At 37.1% G+C, this 25,895-nt stretch overlaps 4 protein-coding genes across 5 annotated transcripts; 3 read left to right on the top strand and 1 right to left on the bottom strand.

The window, feature by feature from the left end:
- Window positions 1-509: 509 nt before the first annotated feature.
- Window positions 510-4,420, bottom strand: fosl1a (FOS like 1, AP-1 transcription factor subunit a). 2 transcript variants are annotated; one of them, XM_056769978.1, is made up of 4 exons: window positions 3,959-4,420; window positions 3,322-3,582; window positions 2,335-2,442; window positions 510-2,222 (listed from the first exon to the last, which is right to left on the bottom strand). In XM_056769978.1, exons 1-4 carry the CDS (start codon window positions 4,079-4,081, stop codon window positions 1,668-1,670), a joined length of 1,047 nt encoding a protein of 348 aa, XP_056625956.1. In that variant the 5' UTR covers window positions 4,082-4,420; the 3' UTR covers window positions 510-1,667. The 2 variants fall into 2 exon arrangements, with proteins under 2 accessions (XP_056625956.1, XP_056625957.1); XM_056769979.1 differs by having other exon boundaries at window positions 3,322-3,579; window positions 3,959-4,419.
- Window positions 4,421-6,691: 2,271 nt separating this feature from the next.
- On the top strand, window positions 6,692-9,995 carry yif1a (Yip1 interacting factor homolog A (S. cerevisiae)). Its single transcript, XM_056769981.1, has 9 exons — window positions 6,692-6,752; window positions 7,063-7,104; window positions 7,466-7,707; window positions 7,855-7,959; window positions 8,233-8,311; window positions 8,462-8,519; window positions 8,693-8,848; window positions 8,941-9,034; window positions 9,339-9,995. The coding sequence occupies exons 2-9, from the start codon at window positions 7,074-7,076 to the stop codon at window positions 9,495-9,497; spliced, it is 924 nt and encodes a 307-aa protein (XP_056625959.1). The 5' UTR covers window positions 6,692-6,752; window positions 7,063-7,073; the 3' UTR covers window positions 9,498-9,995.
- Window positions 9,996-10,132: 137 nt separating this feature from the next.
- On the top strand, window positions 10,133-14,002 carry si:ch211-145o7.3 (forkhead box protein N2). The gene is given in 6 exon segments (XM_056769980.1): window positions 10,133-10,557; window positions 11,351-11,472; window positions 11,475-11,950; window positions 12,251-12,372; window positions 12,517-12,572; window positions 12,976-14,002. Coding segments are annotated over 5 exon segments (1,023 nt in total). The 5' UTR covers window positions 10,133-10,557; window positions 11,351-11,396; the 3' UTR covers window positions 13,269-14,002.
- A 767-nt stretch (window positions 14,003-14,769) lies between these two features.
- atl3 (atlastin 3) lies at window positions 14,770-25,804 on the top strand. Its single transcript, XM_056770206.1, has 14 exons — window positions 14,770-14,861; window positions 16,758-16,976; window positions 17,093-17,227; window positions 20,855-20,959; window positions 21,078-21,128; window positions 21,721-21,777; window positions 22,521-22,613; window positions 22,701-22,839; window positions 23,123-23,250; window positions 23,478-23,534; window positions 23,611-23,682; window positions 23,982-24,173; window positions 24,343-24,582; window positions 24,668-25,804. Exons 2-14 carry the CDS (start codon window positions 16,767-16,769, stop codon window positions 24,734-24,736), a joined length of 1,548 nt encoding a protein of 515 aa, XP_056626184.1. The 5' UTR covers window positions 14,770-14,861; window positions 16,758-16,766; the 3' UTR covers window positions 24,737-25,804.
- The last annotated feature ends 91 nt before the right edge of the window (window positions 25,805-25,895 follow it).

The raw sequence follows: 25,895 nt of genomic DNA, 5'->3' as shown, positions 1-25,895 counted from the left end.
TTCACAGAATGAAACCAAAAGAACCAATTTTCCTAAACACATGGCTATAAATAGTAAATTCAGAAAAACTGAAAATGGTCTTTTAAAAGGTCTCTTAACTTTTTCCACGGCTGTATATCCAATAAATATCGACACTGCTGGGGATATGACAGTCTAGAAGTTTGGCATCTTGTTTCATTCAGAAGGCAAATCTGTGCAGTATTTGACTTTCTAAGTTTCAGTGATGTCATCAGGACATCCTAGGAGGAAACAGTGCGCTTGCTCCTTCTTCCTCTTCGCACAAAGTGTTTTGAGTAGGACTCACTTTCCAATATGTTCTTTAGTTATGCCTTATTATTCATCTGTTTTCCCATTGAAATTTAGTAACCAATGCAGTCTCTTTAGGTGCCACGTATTACTGCGTCTTTTTTCATACAAATGAATGAAAACCCTACTGTCAAGGCACCCAAGTAGTTAAGAAAATAGCACAGAAGTACACCGTTCATGCAAATGATTCCATTAGCAGCACATACTTTCAGTGACTGTTTATTAGACAATAAATAGCATGAAACAGTCCTCAATATGAAAGAACAAACATATCAGTATAAAGTATCATTTAAAAAATACACTGTTTTCAAAAATAAATACAAATCTATACTTTGTGGTCAAGCCTTGGTAGAGTCTAACAAAGTGTACTTTGTTTAGCATAAAGTGTAGATCTTAATAGATTACCTATACTGGCCTGTGAACATAATACAACTTTGCTGTACTGTGATGTGGAGTAACATTTTCAGTTAACATGTAACTATGCAACCAGTGTAACGGGAAACTCATTGAAGTGCACATTCCCAGTGTTATGTTGAAAACAGGTAGAGTGCAGTTTCCCTGCAGTTTCATTAGAACTAGCTTATTAACAATATGTATAACTTCGTATTATTTAAAAACATTGAGTAACAAAACAAAAATAATTTTATTCTGTTTATACTATTATACTGTCTCTAATTGTGGCTCTGCCATTTCTTTATTTGTAAAAAACAATAAATAACTTTCTGTTTGGAACACACTTCTGCTTAGCCAAAGTACACAAATCACATCCCTTCCTGAAGAGACGGATACTGATAGATCTGGATTGTGCTTACAAAAACTAACTAGTTCCCACAGCAAACACTAAACAGCTTACTTCCAGGCCAGACATTTTACTGGAACAGTACCACCACCAATCTATATGAAATAAATATGTGAAGTAAATGGATATTCCAATAATACTATTATGAATGCTAATACAGTCAAATTTTAAGGCCTTTAAAGTCAGTCATTCTTCCTGTGTTACATAACAGGACAGTGATGAAATGCTTTCAGTCTTTCACACCACATGAAACATTCCTTCACATCTAACTTTACAAAACATATTCATGTCTGAAAGGTTAAGAGGAAAATTTCTCCGCCACTATCATCACCAAACCAAGCTTCCTGGCAATTCTCTCCATCCGCCATTGGTCAGATCATTCTTTCACAAGATACGTTTTACATTTAACTTATGTGCGCCTCTTATATTGCATTTGTGTTCATTATTCCTATTATTGAAATCAAACACAATACCGTTCAATCATTAATTGTTGTACTTAGTTAGCCAGTAAGGACACTTATGGACAACTAAAACACTTGTTTCACATGTAGCAGATGAGTTATCAAAGGGTGAGGATGGTTGGTGAATTAAGAGAATGATCTGACTGATCGCCACTGCTGCTGCTACGACGGTGAGCAATGCTACACGGCTGCGGGTTTTGAGTGTGGCTGATACCTTGCTGAGAGGCAGATATGTGAGATGAAGCGGCAGAGCTGGTATCTAGTGAAGAAGAGGGATAGCTGAACATCAGACTGGCTGTAAAAGGAGTAAGAGAAGGAGTAGAGATGAGGATAGGGGTATGAAGAGGCTCAGATTCCATGGGTGCGCTGGCAACAGAAGGTGGAGGCGGGATGGTTATTTTGGGCTTGGGTTTATAAGGCTTAATGTGACTTTTTGATTTTCCAGAAGGTCCGGGAAGATCTGGGTCCACGGGCTCGATCTTGATTCCACTAAGGCCAGGGAGGTCAGCGTTGCAGTCAGAATCAGAGTCCGAGTCCTGGACTTTGCAGATGGGTCTGTGGGCCTCGAGTACCAATTCTAGCTTCTCTTTTTCCTTCTGAAGATTATCGATCTCCTTCTGCAGATGTGATTTTTCATCCTCCAGCTGGTCAGTTTCCTGGAAGGAAGAGATTATGAATTTAATTTAGGTCCAGGGTTTTGATTTTACTTTTCATTAAATTGTTCTCAGTTGTGACCACAGTGTACATGAAGAGAGAGGATAAACTTACACTCTGCAATGTGTCGGTCAGTTCCCGTCGACGATTCCTGCACTTGGCCGCAGCCATTTTGTTTCGTTCTCTTCTAATTCTGCGCCTCTCAAGCTCCTCGTGAGATAGCTGATAAAACAAGGTTTACAATGGATTTACAATGACCACTTTGACATATGTAATAAAATATACATTGGATTATTAAACCTGACTTTAAAAACACAACTGCTTAGCTGACATTTTAAATAGCATATAATATTGTGGAAATACTGCCATCTAGTGGATGTGATTTTTTATTTAGCTTTAAATGCATCAGGCAATTTTAAATTCTCATTTCTTTCTGTAAATACTTTCTTATCATTTTATTGATCGGCTATTTGGTTAATTAAGTTGATTGGGTTGTTAACTTCATGCGTGCATCATGTGCAGTTTTCTGCTCTAATTTTGATGAATCACCTGCAAACACCCGAGTGACTCAGGTATGAGTCATATGATTCTACTCCAGTGAATCACATGATATCCCGTTTCCTGTTTTATTGTGTCACCCCTATAGTGCCCAAGACTTGGATGAATGAGTCAGACAAATTTCACGGGTTAATATTGGATGAGCATCTGTCATGTCTCCTCAAATAAAATTTTGGAAATAGCGCCTATAATATGTATGTCCTGTTCATACATATACCCAATTAACATTTACAGCTAAATACTTCACTCATTCTCCCAAACAAGCTTAATTGAGACGCCCTACACGCCCTACAGGTATCAGTAAGATGTACTTTAAGTACAACCAGGTCATGTATTCACCCTACCGACTCACAACAGTACATTACACATTCTCTGATTCTTGCACACTTTTGTTTTCAAATGTGTCATGTCGAGAAGTACAAGCGCAGCTTAAGTCGGCTGCTGACAGGTGACCGTGATGACAAATCATGCTGTCATGGTCTGCCGCCACGAGTCACCAGGACTCCTTTGATTCAAGAACAGACCCACAGGCTGATTACTTACATGGTCATCAGGTCTGCTTTGTGTTGAGCTTCCAATCCCTATAGGTGCTCTTATAACACCTGGTCGGGATAGATGTGAATGGGTGGGTTGAGGATTCATGGATGGTACTCTTGGTGGAAGGGGGTAAGAGGGTCGCAGTCCCCTGGATGGCCCCGGGGTGCCCATAAGAGAGGGCTGAAGCATCCATTGAAGGTCCTGGTTTGAAGTTATAGCATTGAGACTGGGCACAAAATGACTGGATCCTGCCACAGAATACTTCTGCTTTAAAGAACAGGTAAATGTGTTACTGCGTATTCATCATCATTGTGATAAAAAAGATTGTTTTGAATATACAGAGGGAAAAAAAAAACACAACACACTCATAAATATATTTTCCGACCTATATCACATTATCACCATCATTGTTTTCTTAATTATTTTCACTATTTTGTTCTGTTCAAATAAGTGGGTCATGTACAACTCAAATGTTACTGTAACTGTAAATGAACGTAACTGGTTATCGGTAAAAGGAATACCAGACACCTGTCCAGGTGTATAAAGCATAAAAAAAAATGCATTTTGTAATATTTATTTAAAAAGAACATTCAAATTCTAACATATGAAAGTTCATGAGATATGTAAGATAAAAGATGCTCACCTGTTGTTGTTGAGATGTCACAGAGGTTGACCTAGTGACGGACGCAGAGCTCGATCCTGATCCAGAGCTGTTATCTGGGAAGGTCCGGTCGATTCCTCTGCCTAGATTTCCGTAGTTGTACATGTATGCCGTTAACCGTTCAATAATCCAACAACAGTGAGTTGACGAAATCTGTAACTCTCTGGGTTACTGTTCCTTAACTGCGTCTGCTTTCGCCACCGAGCCTTCGTCCTTATATCAATGACAGCTCAAGCTAAATTCAAAAGCGAGTTGAAAATCCACCTTGTTGCGGGAAAACGGTAGAATCCACCACGGAGCGCTTAGGGGAGTTTAGAAGTAACTGTCCACGTTCGCATTGCGTACAACTACTGAGAACATGTTCAAATAAATTTTTATCATTTGTTAAATTAACTTCTACGACACAACAAGACTGTTGGTTTCCAGTCTTCTCGAGAATATAAATAAGTGATGAAGGGCCGCACAGTTTTCGCCCCTCCCAATTTACGGGAAATGGTGCTGCCAGCCTATTGAATGACGTACGGTCACATGGAAGATGACGCAAATGACCATATTTGGATTTTTCCGGGAACTCCTTTACTAAGCCAGTCATAACTGCTTTATCACAGCTCTGTATCGAAACTTACATTAGACTGACCTTGTTGCTGTTTTAATTATTCAGTGCTTCAGTTTGAAAAACTTGCTGAACACATTTTTCATACACTTGCAGCAGGTTTTAGCTTAACATCTAGTAAGCAGTATTTGTTTTACATTTAATTGGTCATGCTTGCCAGTTCAAGTACTTGTTCGATGAGTAAATACGAAAGTGATGTTTCACTCTACTTAGGTTTCAGCACGTTCCAGTGGAGACCACATTAGAGTGTTGTGGAGTGAAACCATGCCAAGAATGAATGAGAAGTCATACAACTCTTTTCACTGGTTCACACTATACTGCTAAATCATCTTTACAGCTATAAAATAGGAAATGATTCAACGTAATTAGACATGCACCCTGGTATATTTTGAGTGATACTTTTTTTGTCACAGAAATGTTAGCTTCGTATTTACATTCAACAAAAATATTCAATTGTATTTCCATTATCCATGCTCTGTTTCTACCTTTAACGTCTGCTTCTTTTCATTATCATTATGAGTCAATTTTTTATCTGCTCAAAATTTCATTGTACTCTGTACATTTTGATTGTGAAACAATGTTTGTAAAAATAAAACCACAAGGGTTGGATAGGCTATCATATATTTCCTCACTCACAGTGTTTGAGAATTAGTCAACTTCCTTGGGAAAGATGTCACTGTTCCCGTTGTCATTACTTCTTCATCTTTTCAAATTATATAACTGTTGCATCTAAGATCTCTGCTAGCCAGATCCGGTTGTAACCAGAGAATTAGTTCAATATTAAGTGAATTATGACCTCAGAAGTATGGAATGTTGTGATGACACACCTCATGCAATCCTCTGGAACATGCCTTGACATGCGAACAAGGTGCATCTCAGCTAATTAGATTTGCTGTTACCAGAAGGTTTGGTACTGATGCAAGCACTCAATGTTGCATGTAATGGACACTAAATTACGGCACTCCCCAAATAATACACACACCTATGGCAAATATGTAAAACATTTGAAACTGTCTTTCTATTGATCACAAAATTGTTGCTAGTTCTTTTTTGGGAGATAATGAGTTACAGGACTTATAATTCGCACACACTGTGGAATTAAGTATAATTAAGTGGATTAAGTCTGTTTGAATGTTTTCTTTTATTTAGAGCTAGTACATACAGAGTGAGAAAGAAAAGAAATATGTCTTTATAAAACCCATTTAATTGCACTGGCTACAATTTAGTTTAAGAGCTGTGAAGAAAAATGTATTTTATGTTGCATTGTATGTAGATGTATTTGAAATGAAAAAGAAAACACAGATGGAATAAACAGTTACTCTAACATTTTAATATTTATTTCTAGTTTATGACAATGTGAAATAAGTTAAAAAAGTTAAAAATACTGAAAATACTGAAAATAGTAGAACTTTAAAGAAGAAAAGAATAACAGTATAATAATATAATATAATAATATAACATACCGACATCATGTCAGTATCTACTTTGGATTAATAAATAACATCGCTCTCATATAAATCATGCACACAGGACCTATTTTAAGTCATCGGTTGTGACCAGTGGGAAAAATTTAATTGAATGTTAAAATAATACTGTAAAAGTGGTGAAAATGTAAATCACAAAATGAAAATCATGCAGTTTTTTCTTGGTTTATGCATTGTGTCGTAGCACACGTGGAAATAATAATATTAACACTTTACAACATAAACGCAGAGAATTGTCATTAAGTTGAACCTGTAAAGTGCTTTTCATTACAACAAAAGTTTGGGTCTGAAATGTATGATTACACTCAAACCTTTTTCTGTGTCCTCTGTTGAAAATGTATTAATTTGCTTGCTATTTGTGTGTCTGTTTGTTGTTTAGTTAAGTCACTGTAACGCTCGACATTTCTTGACATTATTTAAGGAAATAAACAGTTATATTTCCTTTACCGTATGGACAAGAACTCAATAACCGCACTGAGTTTGTCTTATTTTACCTCATAAAATACGCAGTACCTTTGTTGATTGACTCTGTCTACAGCCAATCATAACGTAGAAGCGCCACACGTAATCGTGGTTTTAACCAATGCAATGGTTATGTTTCGTTTCTCTGCCACGCAGGCACATATCTCATCAGCCAATGAAAAGCAAGCGAGGTGGGCGTAAGGGTTAAGGTGTACCTGTGAGTATATGCTGCTAGCCTTCGAATTTACTTATAAATGAATATTTTAAACGTATATTTTAAATGACTGCCGATCGCGTATATCCACATAAGATTATATGTTATGTTGATTACTTTTACGCTACATTTAAGAATAATCTGACATGTTTTGTTGCTCATATTTAAGTGTAGCCACGTAGCAAGCTAGTATATTATTGGTCTGATGCTGATATCAGGAACAATACATATAAGTGGTGAAATTGACTATATTGAATTGCAGATTTATTTGGTGGTTGTGTAGCTAATCCATTTATATATTTTTTATTCAAAGTGGGAGAGAAGATGGATTTTCAACATCATGGAAACCGGGCAAGTACGTAATAAACAACTTGCCAAGAGATTGTTGTGCTTAACTTACCTGACATATGTGGGCGACATATTGTACTATAAAAGCATTAGATGATTATAAGATGTTTGGCACCAAAGTATGATGCAAAGAACAACAGACATCTTCGCTTGATGACGTTTTGTGTAAAATACGTGACCACGTGCAACTAGTAGATGCCACATCACAGACAAATCTAAGCAAGGCTAAAATGAAAACATATGTTCTAGTCCTGGTATGTGTGCGACAAATAGTGATTACAGTGAATATACAAGAGACATTGTAGAGAGAACTTTGTCAGTCATTTCTCTTTGGAAGTCTGTTCTGTACATATCTGTTTTATCTGCAGCAAAACCCAGAGCCAGAGCGTCTCCACCTACCGGAGGTCCTCTTCTTTTTGATGACACCAGCTCAGGGTCTCCACCCATGAACAACCAAAACTACTATGATTCAGGTTATAATATGACAGGGGCAGCCACAGGAGGACAAGAACCCGGAGTGAGCAACCTGTTTGCAGATCCAATGGCCAACGCTGCCATGATGTACGGCTCAACACTTGCCAATCAAGGCAAGGATATGGTAAACAAAGAGGTGAGATGGAATGTTTAACCTGTTGAGAAGGTGCACAAAACTATTATAATGTTGCAGACCCAGTTAACACTTTAGGTACATTACTGTATAGTTTAAGGTTGTTTTGTTGTGTGATTAATTGTGTACTCCCTGTTATCTTTTCTGCAGTTTAGCCGATTCATGTCGATGAACAAGTTGAAGTATTTCTTTGCAGTTGATACCAAATATGTTATGAAGAAACTGCTGCTTCTCATGTTCCCATATACACATCAGGTATATATATATTCAAAGGGTTTTGGATTTAAAAAAAATAATTGTTTAATTTCAACCAGTTCAATTTAGGTCTTCCAATGACAATAAATCATACTAAATCTTTTTTAATATTAAACTTATGTGTCTGTGTCTGGTTACTGTAACTAAAAGTTACTGTGATTTAAAAGTCAAATTTATCCTGCATTACCCATTAATGCGTTTCAGATTTATTGAAAAGATTTTGCCAACAAAAATACAATTGACACTGAATATTATGATGCTTTTTATTATCAGGACTGGGAAGTGCGTTATCATAGAGACACTCCTCTCACACCTCGTCATGATGTCAATGCTCCAGATCTCTACATACCTAGTAATTCTCATTTTTTATTTATGAACAACCTGATAAATTGCTCTACTGACAGTTATTAGAAATATTAGTAAATAATCATAATCTCAAAAAACATAATAATTTTATGATTATGTACTGCTGATTTTTTTTAATTGTTTTTTTTCCATCTAGCAATGTCTTTCATCACCTATATTTTACTGGCTGGAATAGCTTTAGGAATTCAAAAACGGTAAGTGAAAATATTTTTGGGGGAGAAGAGTTTAAAAAGTTGGAACAAAATAAAAATAACACATACACGCATAAAAGTAATATAAACACATTCATGTCAGTAATCGTATTAGTTGTTGCATTCATAAGTTTACTGTACGACATCATAATGTTCTAATTTCTCTTCATTGTCAGGTTCAGCCCAGAGGTTCTGGGGTTGTGTGCAAGCACAGCTCTGGTTTGGATCATCATTGAGGTTCTTGTAATGTTGCTTAGTCTTTACTTGCTCACAGTTCACACAGATCTCTCAACGTTTGATCTTCTTGCCTACAGTGGATACAAATATGTGGGGTATGTTTCATAGTTGTGTTGTGTTTGTACACTGGTCCGTTGTTTTTAAGCAGCAGGAATCATGGTTTCGTTGTTTTCTTTCTGTTTCGTAGGATGATTTTCACAGTATTGTGTGGATTGCTGTTTGGTAGTGATGGATACTATGTTGCTCTTGCTTGGTCTTCTTGCGCCCTGATGTTTTTTATTGTGAGTATTTCTAGGGTTCCTTAGAAAGTGTGGCCTTTTGTTTTAAGTTTAAAAACTTGAAGTTTAAGATCTGTGTATTATTTTAAACTTTTGAATGTGTTCAGAGGGATGAAACTAAATTGTCATCTCTTACATATTCTGTCATTGTGTATATATATATTATATATAATAAGTACCATTCCAGACTAAAGAATTTGATAGTTTACTAAACATGAACATGTTATTTTCATAGTCTATTTAACAAAAATTTTACTTCAATATGTATTTTGAGAACAGTTTTTTGTGCAAATATGTTTTTCTCTAGGTGCGTTCTCTGAAAATGAAGATCTTGTCTTCGATCTCAGCAGACTCCATAGGTGCAGGAGCGAGTGTAAAGCCCCGCTTTCGCTTGTACATTACTGTGGCTTCTGCTGCCTTTCAGCCAATCATCATTTACTGGCTCACCGCTCATTTGGTCAGATGACCTACAGCATAAAAGTGTACTGAATGGAAATGAACTTAAAAATGACCTAATGCAATGTTGGACAGGTGTGGATGCAACCCTCAATATGTTGGCATTGGTACAAAAAAAGTGACCTATGAAATGCTCGGGATGGACACCACAACTATCTCTTATATTAGCTCTATCTGCAGCCATTTGCAGATCAAATGTTAAAAAACATTTAAATGTTAAAAATGATTTTTACCAGATTGTGTTTTGCCGTCTTCACGTGGAGGAGGTTTGATATTAACAGATGGATTGTTCGGGCGCTCTTGTGACTTAACCTTGCTGCATAGTGACACAAAACTCTCACTCCTTTTTAAGAGGCATGCTAATTTATCTGCCCTGTGTGGTGATTTTTGTTCGATGTGTAATTGGTGAACACACGGTCAACTCAAGTGTCCTTCCTTCTTGGTTTTCTGTGCATGAACAGCAGTGTTTTCTTTAAAGCTAAATAAATTCCATAATTTAGAATTTTAATATCTGTTTCAGCGCTGTTTTTTTCCATTATTTTACTACGCTGTTAAATGTATTGTATCTGTTCGTTTCCTTTGCACTTTTTTCTACAATCCCAAAGTGTTTTTGCACAATATCTATACAACAAAGCAGTTCGGTTTCATGTTTTTGTTGCATGTGGGGTTTGGGAATTTAAGGATTTATTGTGTGCCGCATTGTATTGCGTTTGCAGTTGTGTGCTTTAAACACTGCGCTAAACGACACAAGAGTGTAAAATGAATATAAAATGCGTTTCCATGTAAAACAGCACAAATAGCAAGTATCAAGGGTCGTAACACGATCAAATTAATCGCGTTTATGGATCTTTCAGTGCCGAGTGTGTCTTTAAGGAGGGGTCGAGCCGGCTGCAACGCGTCCTTCTGGTTTCCAAGGAAACGTGAGAAAGGACAACGCAGACAGGAGCGGGATAGTGCAATACACAGCACTTGCTTTTAAAGACATTTCAACACTTTTTTTGCGAAACTTTTCATCTGTAAGAGTTCAGAGTTGAAGTTTACTTATTGTAAATTCAAACGTTCCTGTTTCGGTAAGCTTTTCGCTCTTGTTTTGCTCTTTTGTCATGACATAAAAGGTCCACGCGAGAATGAATGCTTGGGTTATTATTCCAAATGTAACCTAATATTCTTGCGCCATTTTCTCAGGTGCATAGACCATGTGGTTTTCTGTGTTAATGTTTGTAGTAGTAGAATCTTCATTTGTAATGCTCTTATGTTTTTAGATCAGTATATCTAATTGCAGTTAATGCATAATTTAAGTATTATATTCCGTGTTAGTTTATTAGCCTACAGACTGAATTGGTATATTATGACTTGGTTGGTTGGCTGCTCAATCGTTTACTTTAATCATTTACTTACTTGTGCTCTCTGTGTTCTTAGTGAATTTGGAAAGGAATTTGACTTCTGTGGGAGGGGGCTGAGTTTCCAGCAACCTTCACTGGTTTCAAAACCTTCATAGTTTTTTTCATGTAGTTTTGAAAGGAAGTATTGCTTGTAAATCTGGCTTCTACTATAAAAAGTTTAAATGGAACATTTTAGCAGACTTTTAGACTTTTTTTCCTTTGCTGTCCTTCTCATATGTCTAAATTCGCAGTTTTTCAGGAAATGTAAAAAAAACATTTCTTTAAACAATATCTTTAATTTGTAAAGATATTTGCAAAGCCCAGTGAGAAACATAAAGGGCCATTAATAGTGATTTATAACATACAATACATTTTACAAGGATTTAGAAGGACAATAGCAATATACTCATTGTCACATACTTCATGTACATGTGTGAGCTTGATGTTTGTGTTATTATATAGGCTCATATATTATCTACAGCTCAGCAGGTAAATGTGTGGACCTGTTCCCTGCAGCTAGAAGACAGATGGAGATAAACACACAAGCGCTGCCACCCCATTATCCTCTGAACATCCCCAGGAATCATCCAGAGTCCCTGTCTCTATCCCCTCACTTCCACAGCCTGCTTCTCTTCCTCTCTCCCCAACCACCCCCTGCCCTTCCATCCCATCCTCTTATTTCCTCTCCTCATCAACCCCTCAGGTATACGGAGGGTCACACTGCCTTAGTCCCTCAACAGCATTTGATCAGGATGACCTGACCTGCCTTAGCTGGCTGCATCAAAGAGGGAACCTCTTACCCCTGCAGCCCCTGCACAGAGTCAACGCTCAGATCCTAGACCCAATTCCTGCCCAGTCACTACCAGCCTGCCCCGCGAAGCCCCCGTACTCTTTTAGTAGTCTCATCTTCATGGCAATTGAAGACTCACCAGAGAAGAGACTCCCTGTGAAAGGAATTTATGAGTGGATTGTCGACAACTTCCCCTATTACAGCGAAGCTTCGGGTGGCTGGAGGAACTCTGTTCGCCACAACCTGTCCTTGAGCAAGAGTTTCCAACGAATACATCGTGACAAGAGTCAAGTACGTCAGTCCACTGTTCTTCCGATGATTGTGTAAAAGTTCACCTAAATGTGTCATTGAGGATCTGACTCTTTGTTCTTTTGAACACAAAAGAAGATATTTTGTGAAATGTCTCTGTGGTGTCCATATAGTGGAAGTCAAACAGGAGCGATTTTGTTTGGCTAACAACATTTTTTTAAATATTTTACAGGTTTGAAATGACATGAGGTTGAATAAATGAAAAATAAAGAGTACTCAATGATATTCTGACATGACATGATTACTCAATTCAAATAAATATTCCTATGTTTTGCGTTATAGTCGGTTGGAAAGGGCTCCTTATGGCGAGTTTGTCCAGAGTATCGTCCGGCTCTTCTGGAGGTTCTTCGAAAAACACATTATTGTCATAGTACAAACAGCAACTTGTTGAACAATACTGCTTTGTGAGTTTTGTTATTTGCTTTCAATACATAATCTGATTTATACTATTTAATAATAGATTGTTTGATTTAACATTCATGAAGGGACAGATTACTGCTTCCTTTTAATGTAGGATATTAAGTCTGCCGTCTATGCATTTTGAACAGGTTGGAGGCATCTAATAACGGGCAGCTCTTTGTTAATGACAACTTGGAAATATCAGGTCAGTCGCAATGAAAGTATACCATACAATAGCATAGTAGATAACATAGTTCATGGCTATAGTTTCGAAAATGTGTATAATTTAGCACTGGGTTCTTCTTCCCTTTCTTTGGAAAGCTGAAGTATGTTTGTGAGCTGTAGTCTTGGTAACAGCCTGGCAGTACTCTGGCAACCTATAGCCACAGTGATGTGATGGCAGGTCTCTTTTTGTTAGTTTTACTACAGGGTCAGTAGTGTAAACAAATCTTGAATGCATAGTCACTTCTATTGCTTCTATTTTCAATGTGTATTAGAAGTAATAATACAATAGTGAGCATTTCTTTAAATTGTGAAAATTATAACGTTATATCTAAAGCTCACAATTCTGGTCTAGGTTAATGTGTAATGTGATTCATTTTCCTCAGATCTCGAATCTCTGTCTTCAAACCCACCATGCTCTTTGACTCCAGAACACGAGGAGCTGGTCCCCATGGACTCTGTAGAACTTACAGAGGTTTCGGGCGAGGATTCAGAGAAGGATCCATTGGCAGACAGTGGCTACATTGAGTTACACTATTATCAGTATCAGCAGTATCAGTACTTGGTTCTTCCAGGAGACGCCGAGTTGGACCTGGAGACCGTTGAGATACTGCAGCTTGACGCAGAGGCTCAGGAGGCTGCAGGGTCACTACTTGATCTTGCAGGAGGAAACCACTGAGACGGATATTTGTATGCGCTATGTACCAGCAAGAAAGGTTATTATTGAAAAGAGACCACTGTGGAAGGTCTTCAAAACCATTGGCTTGTTGTACTTTTGTCACTTTATAACTGCCTTAACTTTTATTCACTGTCGTTAAAGGTGCAACACAAGCATACTCAAATAATGTAACGATTTTAAGACATATAGGGAACTGACAGCACTGTGGGGAATCATGTGGGGCTTATTCTTGATCTTACTTTATTTTAACCTTGGATAAAAGCATCTTCAAGATGACAAAATATTTGTCTGGAAAACAAACATATTTATTGTTTATTGTCATGTTTGACAAGTGATATTTGATGCACTTCTACGCCATTGTTCATTAAGTCATACGTTTGATTTGATTAACTGTATTCTAGGTTCACTTTCGAGAGCTCTGATGTGCTTTTGAAACATTTTTACAGTACAGTGTGGTTCAAAATTCTGAACATTTTTAAGTATTATTGAGACAAACTGCCGGCTGTTATTTGGGAGTATGAAAAGATTAATGAAATTAATTTCTTGTTTCTTATTGTCATGCTAAAGCACTCTGAAGCATTTTGTTTTCTGTGTAGTCTAATGCATGTCATGTTTTGCTTTATTCATGTTCCTTTTTTAGTCTAGTATGTTTAAGAGACTGACAGTAAATTACACTGTGACCCCATTTACTTACTACATTCACTTAGCAATAAAGTACTGATTCTTAAAATAAAGCATTTATTTGATTAAATATGTCAATTATAAAATTAATTTGATTGAGCACCATGTAGCATGTTTATTTTAGCAGATGGTATACACAGACTTCCTATATATAAATGCTAAAAAGGGCATTTAACAAATCTGTAATTACATTTTCCATACCACCATACAAAATTATTTTATTAACGTTACACTTTAAATTTCAATGTGTACATTTAAGTTGTAGTATACAAACAATGAATCATAATTGTGCTATAGTAAACACTGTTAATCTAAACACTGCTTGTCTCAAATGAGACATTTCTCAAAATATCTTCATTTTGTGTTCAACAGAGAGAAGAGTCATATACAGGTTTTGAATGACAAAAACTTGTCTTGTATATAGTTTAAGAGGAGGGAACTGTCCTGATATGACATACGTGTGGAAAACCTCCCTAGACATCTGACAAAACTGTATGTTACCTCTGAAGAAAACATGAAGGATGCCTTAGCATTCACATGTTGGTATAGACTGACATTGTACTACCCGTTTATTACAAAATGTGTGCAAAGCTATTTCACCATGGGGTGATATTAAAGTTGAACATTAATGTGTTCCGCATCCATAACAACCGCTATTTAACATCCGTGCTGTGCTGATAGGACCATAAAAACAAGCCCCGCTTTTGAAGTGAGGTTGCTCTGGGTGTGTCTCGGATGTTGTAGTTTTGTGCGGTCTGGAAGCAGTAGACCAATCATCGGGCTTTTCACCAAAAGAACTACATTTCCCAGGTTGGGAAGATCTTAATCGTACAAAGTTGTGTTTATGAAAACTAACCGTTCATAATCTGAAACAGAAGCGTTGCAGGTCTGCTGTTAAAAGATAAGCATAAGGTATTTGAATTCATCAATTACTTCTAATATAAAACTGCATGACGTTGGATGGTTAACACGCGGAAGATGGCTTACTATTTAGTTTCGCTTGTTTCTTAAATTGTTTTCTCGAAAGGTTTGATTGAATCACATCAGTCTTTGGGCGAGGCGACAGTCACGAGCAAGTTTTACATCAAGCAGCTAGTTCGGATTTATATACAAATCAAATACACGACATTTTCATATTTAATCAAATAAGCAACTTCTGGTTCGTATGTGGAAAATATTACATAAGTAAACTGGAAGACAGCCAGTCTGCATAACGAGACGAGGTGGTTCTTTGACTACAGTTTCAGATGTATGTTGCAGTCTTACTCTTTACTGTTTTACTCGTGTTTACTTAAACGTGACTGTGGGAGTTGATGTCATGATCTTAGTGACACTTCCAGAAGATTTGTGATGTCCATGAGCATGTTCATTTCAGCAAGTCTGTTCCTGTTCCACACCTCATTTAATAGGTTCTACCTCTGCGTTTCATTACTCGACGTGTATTGTTTTGCTTTCATATTTGTAACCAAACTGTTTAACCATAAACGAGCCTTGCATTGAGCAACTTTCCGAAATGTTTTTAAGACTCCCATTTGCCCACGGGGGAAAGCAGTCGGATTAATTGAACAACTCAACTTTATTTATATAGCGCTTTTTACAATTTCCACTGTTACAAACATTGAATACAAGAAAAACAACTAAAGGCATATACCTGTAAAAATAAGAAAAAGGTGAAAACAAGAAAAGACAGACATACAAATGCTCCACACACACAATATGCATACATACTTGCACACATTGACATAGACTCACACACGCAAAAACACTCGCACAGTGAAAGCACACATTTGAGATAAAGGAGAAAGAACCACAGGTCAAATATTAGATGGACTATAAATTCTTATATGCAATATTAATTATGTCTAAATTCTAAAGCAGCCCCTCCGGCCAGGCAAATAGTGCAAAACAGTGGCGAGGAACCCCAAACTCCAATCGAGAAAAAAAACCTCAGGAGAACCCAGGCCCAACCAGGGGATTCCAGTTCCCCTCTGGCAAAAGCCGCTGCCTTTTCACAAGCTCAACAAGGCTAAATAAAAAATAAATTAACTTACTAATAAGGTAAATAATAGATTTAAGATCATCATTAACAATCTAATAGCATTTGCAGTGTTGTAAAAAAATCTGGTCAAGTTGCCGTGTCCTTTATCCAGCTCTATCATCTCAGCTCTTGTCAAGTCATCGCTTCCCATTCTCAGCTCTGCCATCAGATCTGGGCATGAACTGCATCCTGCGGTAACCTTGGAACAAAAAGACAAGACTGGCTGAGAGTAGAGTACTGTTCTGCACTCTTTGATGCAACAAGTACATCATTTGTTGTTGGATGTGTTCCTGGTTCCGGTTGATCTAAATAATGCAGCCTAAATCCTCTGAGGATTAATATTATGGAAGTGTAGTTTATGCAAGATTAAAAATATGCATCTTTAGTCTAGATTTAAACTGACAGAGTGTGACTGCTTCCCGAACCGTGCAGGGAAGAATATTCCAAAGTTTAGGCGCTAGATAAGAAAAGGACCTACCACCTACACTTGATTTTGAAATTTTGGTATTACCAACTGACAGGACGCCTGAGAGCGTATGAACGACATTCAAGCTGTTGTTTCTGTCATTGGAGATGAGCATGTTTAAACCTTTTAGTTGCTTTGCCACATCGCAACTTGCAAACAAACCATGTCTGCTGACCAACAGTGCCAGCTTTGTCTCAATGATGCCTCGCAGAAATGATTTTGTATGCTTGAACCTGAAAATGAATGTGTGACTGCTGAGAAAACAGAAATAACCATGTTTTTGTCCTCCACGTTAAACTTGTAGTTAAAGAGAATGGGGACTGAACCTGGCCCAGTCCAGATCGTGAAAGTCAATAAAGAGGATCACTCCTTTGATCTGGATACAAAGGCGCTTAGTCGAATTCTATTGGCACCTGAGGTTCGTGATAAAAATGTGGTGGTGCTGTCTGTCGCCGGTGCCTTCCGAAAGGGGAAAAGTTTTCTCTTGGATTTCATGCTCCGGTACATGTATAGGAATGGGAAGGTAAGTGGGGAAAATCAAAACATTGTGTATACTCTGCACCTCCTTTTCCAGTTGTTCCACTTAAACCTACTTTCTATGTATATTCTGTTCACGTGTCATTAATTTTTCCCAAACAGGCTGGTCAGGACTGGCTTGGGCTGGAGAATGAGCCTCTGACGGGGTTCTCCTGGAGAGGAGGCTCAGAGCCAGAAACCACCGGCATCCAGCTATGGAGCGAAGTCTTTGTTGTGCGGAAGAAGGATGGAAGTGAGGTAAGAACCACATACTGATAACTGTAGTTGAGCATGATTTGAGAACTAATGACTTGAAAAGGTATTTAGACATTAGAACTGACTACATTTAGCTATGTTTATTAGAAATGTATTTTGTCATCATTTTGAAGTGTATATATATATATATATATATATATGAAGCATTTTGTCCCAAAATGAGATTTTTTTTTTATTGTGCATTCCAATTAATATCAATCAATCTGCAGTTGCTTTGTTTTGATTTAAGCCATAATACCTAAGAAACAGATACATCACACAATTAAACACAATAAAGACATGATAATGTAATATTTTGGAACCAATCTCTACACGTATATGTGTGTGTGTGCGTGCGTGCGTGCGTGTGTGTGTGTGTGTGTACATGTGTATATATACGTGTGTACATGTGTATATATACATGTGTACATGTGTATATATACGTGTGTACATGTGTATATATACGTGTGTACATGTGTATATATACGTGTGTACATGTGTATATATACGTGTGTACATGTGTATATATACGTGTGTACATGTGTATATATACGTGTGTACATGTGTATATATACGTGTGTACATGTGTATATATACGTGTGTACATGTGTATATGTACGTGTGTACATGTGTATATGTACGTGTGTACATGTGTATATGTACGTGTGTATATGTACGTGTGTACATGTGTATATGTACGTGTGTACATGTGTATATGTACGTGTGTACATGTGTATATGTACGTGTGTACATGTGTATATATACGTGTGTATATATACGTGTGTACATGTGTATATATACGTGTGTACATGTGTATATATACGTGTGTACATGTATATATACACGTGTGTACATGTGTATATATACAGTGAGGAAAATAAGTATTTGAACACCCTGCTATTTTGCATGTTCTCCCACTTAGAAATCATGGAGGGGTCTGAAATTGTCATCATAGGTGCATGTCCACTGTGAGAGACATAATCTAAAAAAAAATCCACAAATCACAATGTATGATTTTTTAAACTATTTATTTGAATGATACAGCTGCAAATAAGTATTTGAACACCTGAGAAAATCAATGTTAATATTTGGTACAGTAGCCTTTGTTTGCAATTACAGAGGTCAAACGTTTCCTGTAGTTTTTCACCTGGTTTGCACACACTGGTGGAGGGATTTTGGCCCACTCCTCCACACAGATCTTCTCTAGATCAGTCAGGTTTCTAGCCTGTCGCTGAGAAACACGGAGTTTGAGCTCCCTCAAAAAATTCTCTATTGGGTTTAGGGCAGGAGACTGGCTAGGCCATGGCAGAACCTTGATATGCTTCTTACAGTGCCACTCCTTGGTTATCCTGGCTGTGTGCTTAGGGTCATTGTCATGTTGAAAGACCCAGCCTCGAACCATCTTCAATAATCTAACTGAGGGAAGGAGGTTGTTCGCCAAAATCTCACAATACATGGCCCCAGTCATCCTCTCCTTAATACAGTGCAGTCACCCTGTCCCATGTGCAGAAAAACACCCCCAAAGCATGATGCTACCACCCCCATGCTTCACAGTAGGGATGGTGTTCTTGGGATGGTACTCATCATTCTTCTTCCTCCAAACACGTTTAGTGGAATTATGAACAAAAAATTATATTTTGGTCTCATCTGACCACATGACTTTCTCCCATGACTCCTCTGGATCATCCAAATGGTCATTGGCAAACTTAAGACGGGCCTGGACATGTGCTGGTTTAAGCAGGGGAACCCTCCATGATTTTAAACCATTACGTCTTAGTGCATTACCAACAGTAACCTTGGAAACGGTGGTCCCATCTCTTTTCAGGTCATTGACCAGCTCCTCCCGTGTAGTTCTGGACTGATTTCTCACCTTTCTTAGGATCATTGAGACCCCACGAGGTGAGATATTGCCTGGAGCCCCAGTCCGAGCGAGATTGACAGTCATGTTTAGCTTCTTCCGTTTTCTAATGATTGCTCAAACAGTGGACCTTTATTCACCAAGCTGCTTGGCAATTTCCACGTAGCCCTTTCCAGCCTTGTGGAGGTGTACAATTTTGTCTCTAGTGTCTTTGGAAAGCTCTTTGGTGCTCTAGAACATGCAAAATAGCAGGGTGTTCAAATACTTATTTTCCTCACTGTATATGTATATATATACACATATATAGTAGTGTAACGGTTCAAATTACTCACGGCTCGGTTTGTGTCACAGTTTTATGGTTTCGGTTCAGTTTGTGCTATGTTCTGGGAAAAGGGACCACTGACAAATAAAAATAATAAGCAAATGATCAAGCTACAAGTAACAGCACCAATAAAACAACAGAGCAAAGCAGAAAATAAAATAAGATACTGTATAGATACCTATTAAGGTAGAAATGGATTAAATTAATCAAATAAAACATTACATTGCATATATATACAAATTAAATAAAGATGAAGTTTTTATTTTTTTGAAGATGAGTGCAAGTGAGTTTTTTGTGCATCATCTTGCACTCAAGTGTTTAAACTGGCAAGGCTTGAATAGGTTTAGTTTACACAGCTTCATGTGCTGTTCAGGTCTCACCCGCACTCGTCCACTCACAACACCGGGTGATGAAAGCAGAAATTACTGTTCATATTACAGCATACGTCAATTTGATACGTTATTTGATTTGTTGTAGGTAGGCCTATTAAATGTGTATCCATCGACAAACATACATTAGCTGAACTTTTTCAGTCTGTATTTGCATTTTAATTTCTAACGAACCATATTATAAATGCGTCGTCAGATTTAAAACAAGCACGTTTTTTACCGAGAACCATTACATCCCTAATATATAGGAATAATACATAGTATTATAACTAAAGATAAATCGATTATAAATTGATCAAATACCGATAGCCGATTATTATTCCTATATCGATCAATTTATATGTTTGGCAGAAGCTTTTATTCAAAGCGAACTACAAGTAGGAGAGCAGATAAATACCATATCGATACTGATTCCTAATACCACATTAATATTTCCTAACTTTCTAATGTTTTCTAATTTTTCAATGTTATTCATTCATATAATGACTATTAATTTTGAAAATCAATCTGGCGATGATGTTTCTTAACATTTTCTAAATACAGAGCACAAATTCTTTGCATGCTGTTTTGATTGACAGGATATATTGTTCCATACGACCGATACTGATTATTGGATAGTATATCGGTGCATCTGTAATTATAACTATTATAATTATATAATAGTAGTTTTTATCATTTATAACCAAGAATACTTTTTTAAGAGAAAAAACATTTGGTTTTTGTCTTCGAATATACATTGTGGCTGACAAAATAAATACTATTTGTCCCTTTTAGCTCTCTCGAAATTCTCTATTACAGTTCTACATTTTACTTTATTGTCAATCTGGGTCTTTATCCAGTAAGCAATATGCACTTGCAAGCACTGATATCAGATCTAAGATAACTGTGTGAAGAGATGTAGTCATTTCCTGCCAAGATTTAGTTGTGGGTGGTTCTGGATTGTTGCATAATGTGCACAAAGATAACCACTAAGACACTGATACTTGAATTGTTGTTATGGTCACTTTTGATTCCTCTTGAGATTTGCTGTTTTCAAATAAAGCATTTTTTTCTTGCTGTAGGTTGCAGTGCTTTTAATGGACACACAAGGAGCATTTGATTCTCAGTCAACTGTGAAGGACTGTGCGACTATTTTCGCCCTAAGCACCATGACCAGCTCTGTCCAGGTTGTTTCAAAGCTGTTTTTTTTTCTTTATATGCATATATATTTGTCTTTCATTTTATGTTCTCAGACATTCAGCGCAACCCACCCTCCCATAACACTGTACATACATTTTTTTGTAGATTTATAACCTATCACAGAATGTTCAGGAAGATGATCTACAACAGCTTCAGGTCAGTTCAATTAGAAGTATCGAGATATACAACTCTGCATCTGCCAGATACTTCACCGGTTAGAATACTCTGCAAACTTTGCAAATTGACCTTTCTTTATTTGGCTGCTATAGGCACTAATAAATACTTTCCCACAGAATCCCACAACCGATTAATTTGGATATTCTTTATATAGTCACAATATTTGTATATGCGATTTACCTTAATGGTGGCAGTCTGCTTTTCATATTCTATAGTTTTGATGTAGGCTCCAGTTGAGTGCAAAAGGTTTCTTATTCTTAACATTTTCAATAAGGTTGAAAAAAATCTGTATTGCTGATGTCATAATAAAATAAAAAACAATAAATTGTCTTTGTTCTACAGAGAAATGTAAAAATGAAACATTCTAATTGAATGCCGTTATTATGCCAAAAATCATTTTTAAATATTTGTTGTATTTATACATACAAATATGTTTACATGTATGGTTTAACAGTCTTTTTATTATGCTCCACCTATCATAAACATGGGTTTAAAATCTATTTTACCTGCTTTATGTCATGCTTTTCAAACTTAGTATGACTGTTGTAACATTGTTTTTGTATGTCTATAGCTGTTTACAGAGTATGGCCGTCTGGCAATGGATGAAATATTTCTGAAGCCTTTTCAGGTAAAAACAAATCATGGAGTTAATGGGACAGTTCACCCAAGGTTGAAAATTCTGTCATGAATTACCCTACCAAAAATTGTTCAAAACCCATATACATTTATTTTTTCTTTTGAATACAAGGGAAAATATTTGAAAAATTGTTAGCCCCTTGGATTTCTTGGGCACTATTGACTACCATAATAGAAATTAATATAACTGTAGTCAAATGTGCCAGAGCAGTTTGTTTTCCTAAATTCTTCCAAATATAATCTTTTGTGTTCAACAGAACATAAAATACAATATTTTTTTCTAGTATTGTAGTCAGTTGCTTACATTCTCTCGAATATACTTCTTTGTGTTCAATCAAACAAAGAAATTTATATAAGTTTGAAACCACTTAAGGGTGAGTAAATGATGAGAGAATTTTTAATTTAGTTCAAAAACTTTCATCAAGTTTGTCTGGGTGTATTGACAAGTGTGCAATGTGTTTTAATTTTTATTTTAAACTTGTGGTTTTCAATTGGTATTCTTGTAATTTATTGAGCACAATATATTAAGGGCGAAAAACACTGGCGACACTGATACAGTGATGGGAACCGCAATGTCGCAGATCTGTTAATCTAAAGATTGAAATAAATACATAACCGCCATTATACTTAAAGTATATATTAGATTGGAAGCAAACTGAAAACACATGTTTCTGTATGTGTTTAAGCAGGAGAAAATACCTTTTCATTCCATTTTAACTCTTTCCATGCCTGCAGTCTCTTATGTTCCTGGTCAGAGATTGGAGTTTCCCTTATGAATACAAATATGGGTTCAAGGGCGGAAGTGATTTCCTGGACAAACGTCTGCAAGTATGTGTTTACACACGATTTAAGGAACTTGTGGTCTTTCTGTTAAGTGTGTGTATTGACCTCTCTCTTTTGTGTTATGACGTTCAGGTGAAGCAGAGTCAGCACGAGGAGCTTCAGAATGTGAGAGAGCACATTCGCTCCTGCTTCACCTCCATTTCCTGTTTTCTCTTACCACACCCTGGCCTGAATGTGGCAACAAGCCCTGCTTTCAGAGGACAGCTGTGTGGTATAAACTGCATTCTTGTTTTAATATTCATACTCGCCTTTCAATATTCTGCCTGGACTAGAGATGGGCATGAGTTATCAGACGAGGCAGCTGGGGTTGGTTGCGATAATGGAGTCCTTTTAACTGTAAACCATTTAACATTAAATCCATCAGAATGGATCTTTATCCATTTCAATTCAACCATCCATTTATATCTGTATTGATTATTTTGTGTTGACTTGCATTAAGCTTTCTAAATGTTCATCTCTCCAAACATCTGTCCGTCTTTGAATGTGTGTCTCAGATGTGGCTGCAGAGTTCAAGGAAGAGTTGCGTGTCCTCATTACACACCTGCTGAATCCTGATGAACTGGCTGTGAAGGAGATCAATGGGAATAACGTGACCTGCAGGGGCCTGTTGGAGTACTTTAAGGTGAGCACACACCTCGGCCCGGTTGCATAAAGCACCTTAAGTTTTGTTGTGGTGATTTCCCATTACCAAAGACAATAGGAGAATAATTCAAATAAAACTTAAGGTATTTTTAAAAGCACACTTATGGGAAAATAACACTTAAGGTGCTTTATGCAACGGGGCCCTGGCCCTACGTGATCTTGTTTGTCAGGAAGCGTTTTTCTAATGTTATTTTTCTTATCTATCAGGCATATATCAAGATATATCAGGGAGAAGACCTTCCACACCCTAAATCAATGCTGGAGGTAAACCTATTCGCAGTATTATTCATATTTGACAGTTTGTGACTATGCCTAAGAATATTTCATTTAATCCATTCAGGCTACAGCAGAGGCCAATAATCTTGCGGCAGTAGCGGCAGCTAAAGACCAGTACTACAAGAATATGGAGAAGGTTTGTATGATGTTTGGTATGCATTGAACACCCATTACATTGTAGTATACACCCGTTACATAGTAGTATACACCCATTACAAAGGAGTATACGCCCATAAAATGTTCTGATAGTATGGTTGGTGTGTGTTGTTTTGTTAGTCTAAAATAGATAAATGTAGATTTTTTTGTTTCAAAAATTATTTTGGGGTTCTCAAAAGAGTTGTAAATGTATTTTGTTTAATTGTAAAACATCTGTGGTTATTTAATTGCTTTGTGTTCGCATAATGCATGTACCTTTCCAAACTAAATTCACTTTAGGTGTGCGGTGGCGATCTTCCTTATGTGGCCCCTGAAACACTGGAGGAAAAGCAGCGTTTCATAAAGCAAGAAGCTCTCCATCACTTCACTGGCACTAAGAAGATGGGTGGGCGAGAATTCTGTAAACGTTATCAGGAACAGTTGGAAGCGGAGCTGAAGGAGATGTGGGAGTCGTTCAATAAGCACAACGAGGTGGGTGTAATGTAAAAACTACAACCAAAAATAAGCAGGATTAGTTTGCAAGAACTGTGGTGGTGTTTGTGTGATTTAGTATTATGTTTTTTTGTACAATTTGTTCTTTGTTTGAAGAACACAATGTAACATCTGATTAATATGAATATTTTTCTGTTTTTCTTTTCAGTCAAAGAATTTGTTTAGTGCTTTCAGGACACCCGCGGTGCTTTTTGTCTTGATTTGCCTGCTGTACGTGCTGTCAGGACTCTTGCTCTTCATTGGCCTGGAAACGATTTCCTTTGCATGTGACTGTGTAGTCGTTCTGGCCATGATTGCTGTGTTGACCTGGGCCTTTATCCGATACTCTGGCCAATACAGAGAAGTAGGCACAGCCATAGACAAGGTCACCGGGGTGGTCCTTGAGCAGGTAAAATATATAAACCTTAAAATGGTTATAACAATTTAACCACAAAAATGTATTTATTAAGCAATGTTTTCATTACTGTGTCCAGGCCACAGATGCATTAAACAAGACGAGAGGCCAGGGTCAGCGGGCTGTTGAACACAAGAAAACAAGATAGCTTCTCAGGCAAACCAAAATTGTCAAAACGAGATGCAAACTGCACAGGAGCGACCAATAACACGATACCAAATAATAAGGCACATCTCCAAACATAGCACTTAAATATTTTAATGCTTATTTTGACAGAATATCTAGAACCAGATTTTTATATCAATGCAAAAAAATAAGACCAAATATCACAAACAGCAGGTAATTTTTCAGGGACATGTATGGATTTAGCACAAGGGCTAAACAATGTTGCATTGATACACTTGCAGTTCATTCCAATACAGCCAAAGACTTCTGTAGTGTCACAGACATCCTTACTAGCTGGATGGGGTCCTTATACTAGATAGCAGTCTGTAGACATGCTGTCTGTTTGTTTTCTTTAGCCAGAAGTACCTTTGCACAATAAAACCTGAGCTTATGATGTATAGTATTAAAAATGTACCTACACTATGTTATGGGACCTTTGCAAGTTTAACTATGATCTTTGCACCAAACTGTGGCCTTCTATGCACTCCCATCAGTCCAGCTTGTCCATATTTCTTTGGGAAATCACGTTAATCATTTCTAATGTCTTTGCACTTTTGGGGGTTTCATAATCAGGTTTTATACGTACTACTCCCACTACAATATTCAGAAGTGCTGGACTGGTGCACACTACTTTTACACTTTTAAACTGCTATCGAGTTGTGTGTCTAATATAGACACACTCATGAAGATCTACTGAAAGTATTGAGAGAAAAGCCAATGTTAACGGTTTAACAGTGTCTTGAAAAATAATCAATCAGTGTACTCTGTTCTGAGAGATAAAGCTGTTGTTCAATGCATTTTACATGAGTAAGCATCTGTTTCTGTAGGTTTGTTTATCTATATTTTGAGTATTCATGATGTACTTCAGTTTTTGCGTGGTGTTGCTCTTATTCTTATTACATTCCATGTCCCACCGATCACAATAGTTGTATTGCACCATGTATAAAATGGTACTTGTAAGCATGGTATTGTTGAAATATTTTGTTTTTGGGTACATGTCAAGTAGCTGACAGTATGCGCCCAGATTTTAATGAAAGGAAACAAAAATATGGATTTTATGGTCAAGTCTAGTTTTTTTATTCCAGTCTCCAGAGCCTCATTTAGAGGCTTTGAAGGTGATCTATTCACTTTTTAATTGCATA

This window comes from Triplophysa dalaica, chromosome 16 (genome assembly GCF_015846415.1).
Source record: "Triplophysa dalaica isolate WHDGS20190420 chromosome 16, ASM1584641v1, whole genome shotgun sequence".
Classification (NCBI taxonomy): domain Eukaryota; kingdom Metazoa; phylum Chordata; class Actinopteri; order Cypriniformes; family Nemacheilidae; genus Triplophysa; species Triplophysa dalaica.
The sequence above is the reverse complement of the archived record's forward strand: the minus strand, read 5'-3'. Positions and strand labels throughout refer to the sequence as shown.

Coding starts and splice junctions, on each gene's coding strand:
- fosl1a (XM_056769978.1), bottom strand. CDS start 4,081: ATGTACAACTACGGAAATCTAGGCAGAGGAATCGACCGGACCTTCCCA. Junction 2,443..3,321: donor AAAGCAGACCTGATGACCAT/GTAAGTAATCAG, acceptor TTGTTTTATCAG/CTATCTCACGAGGAGCTTGA. Junction 2,223..2,334: donor TGACCGACACATTGCAGAGT/GTAAGTTTATCC, acceptor TCTTCCTTCCAG/GAAACTGACCAGCTGGAGGA.
- yif1a (XM_056769981.1), top strand. CDS start 7,074: ATGGATTTTCAACATCATGGAAACCGGGCAA. Junction 7,105..7,465: donor ACATCATGGAAACCGGGCAA/GTACGTAATAAA, acceptor TTTTATCTGCAG/CAAAACCCAGAGCCAGAGCG. Junction 8,312..8,461: donor TCCAGATCTCTACATACCTA/GTAATTCTCATT, acceptor TTTTCCATCTAG/CAATGTCTTTCATCACCTAT.
- atl3 (XM_056770206.1), top strand. CDS start 16,767: ATGGGGACTGAACCTGGCCCAGTCCAGATCGTGAAAGTCAATAAAGAG. Junction 20,960..21,077: donor CCATGACCAGCTCTGTCCAG/GTTGTTTCAAAG, acceptor ATTTTTTTGTAG/ATTTATAACCTATCACAGAA. Junction 23,535..23,610: donor ACCCTAAATCAATGCTGGAG/GTAAACCTATTC, acceptor TAATCCATTCAG/GCTACAGCAGAGGCCAATAA.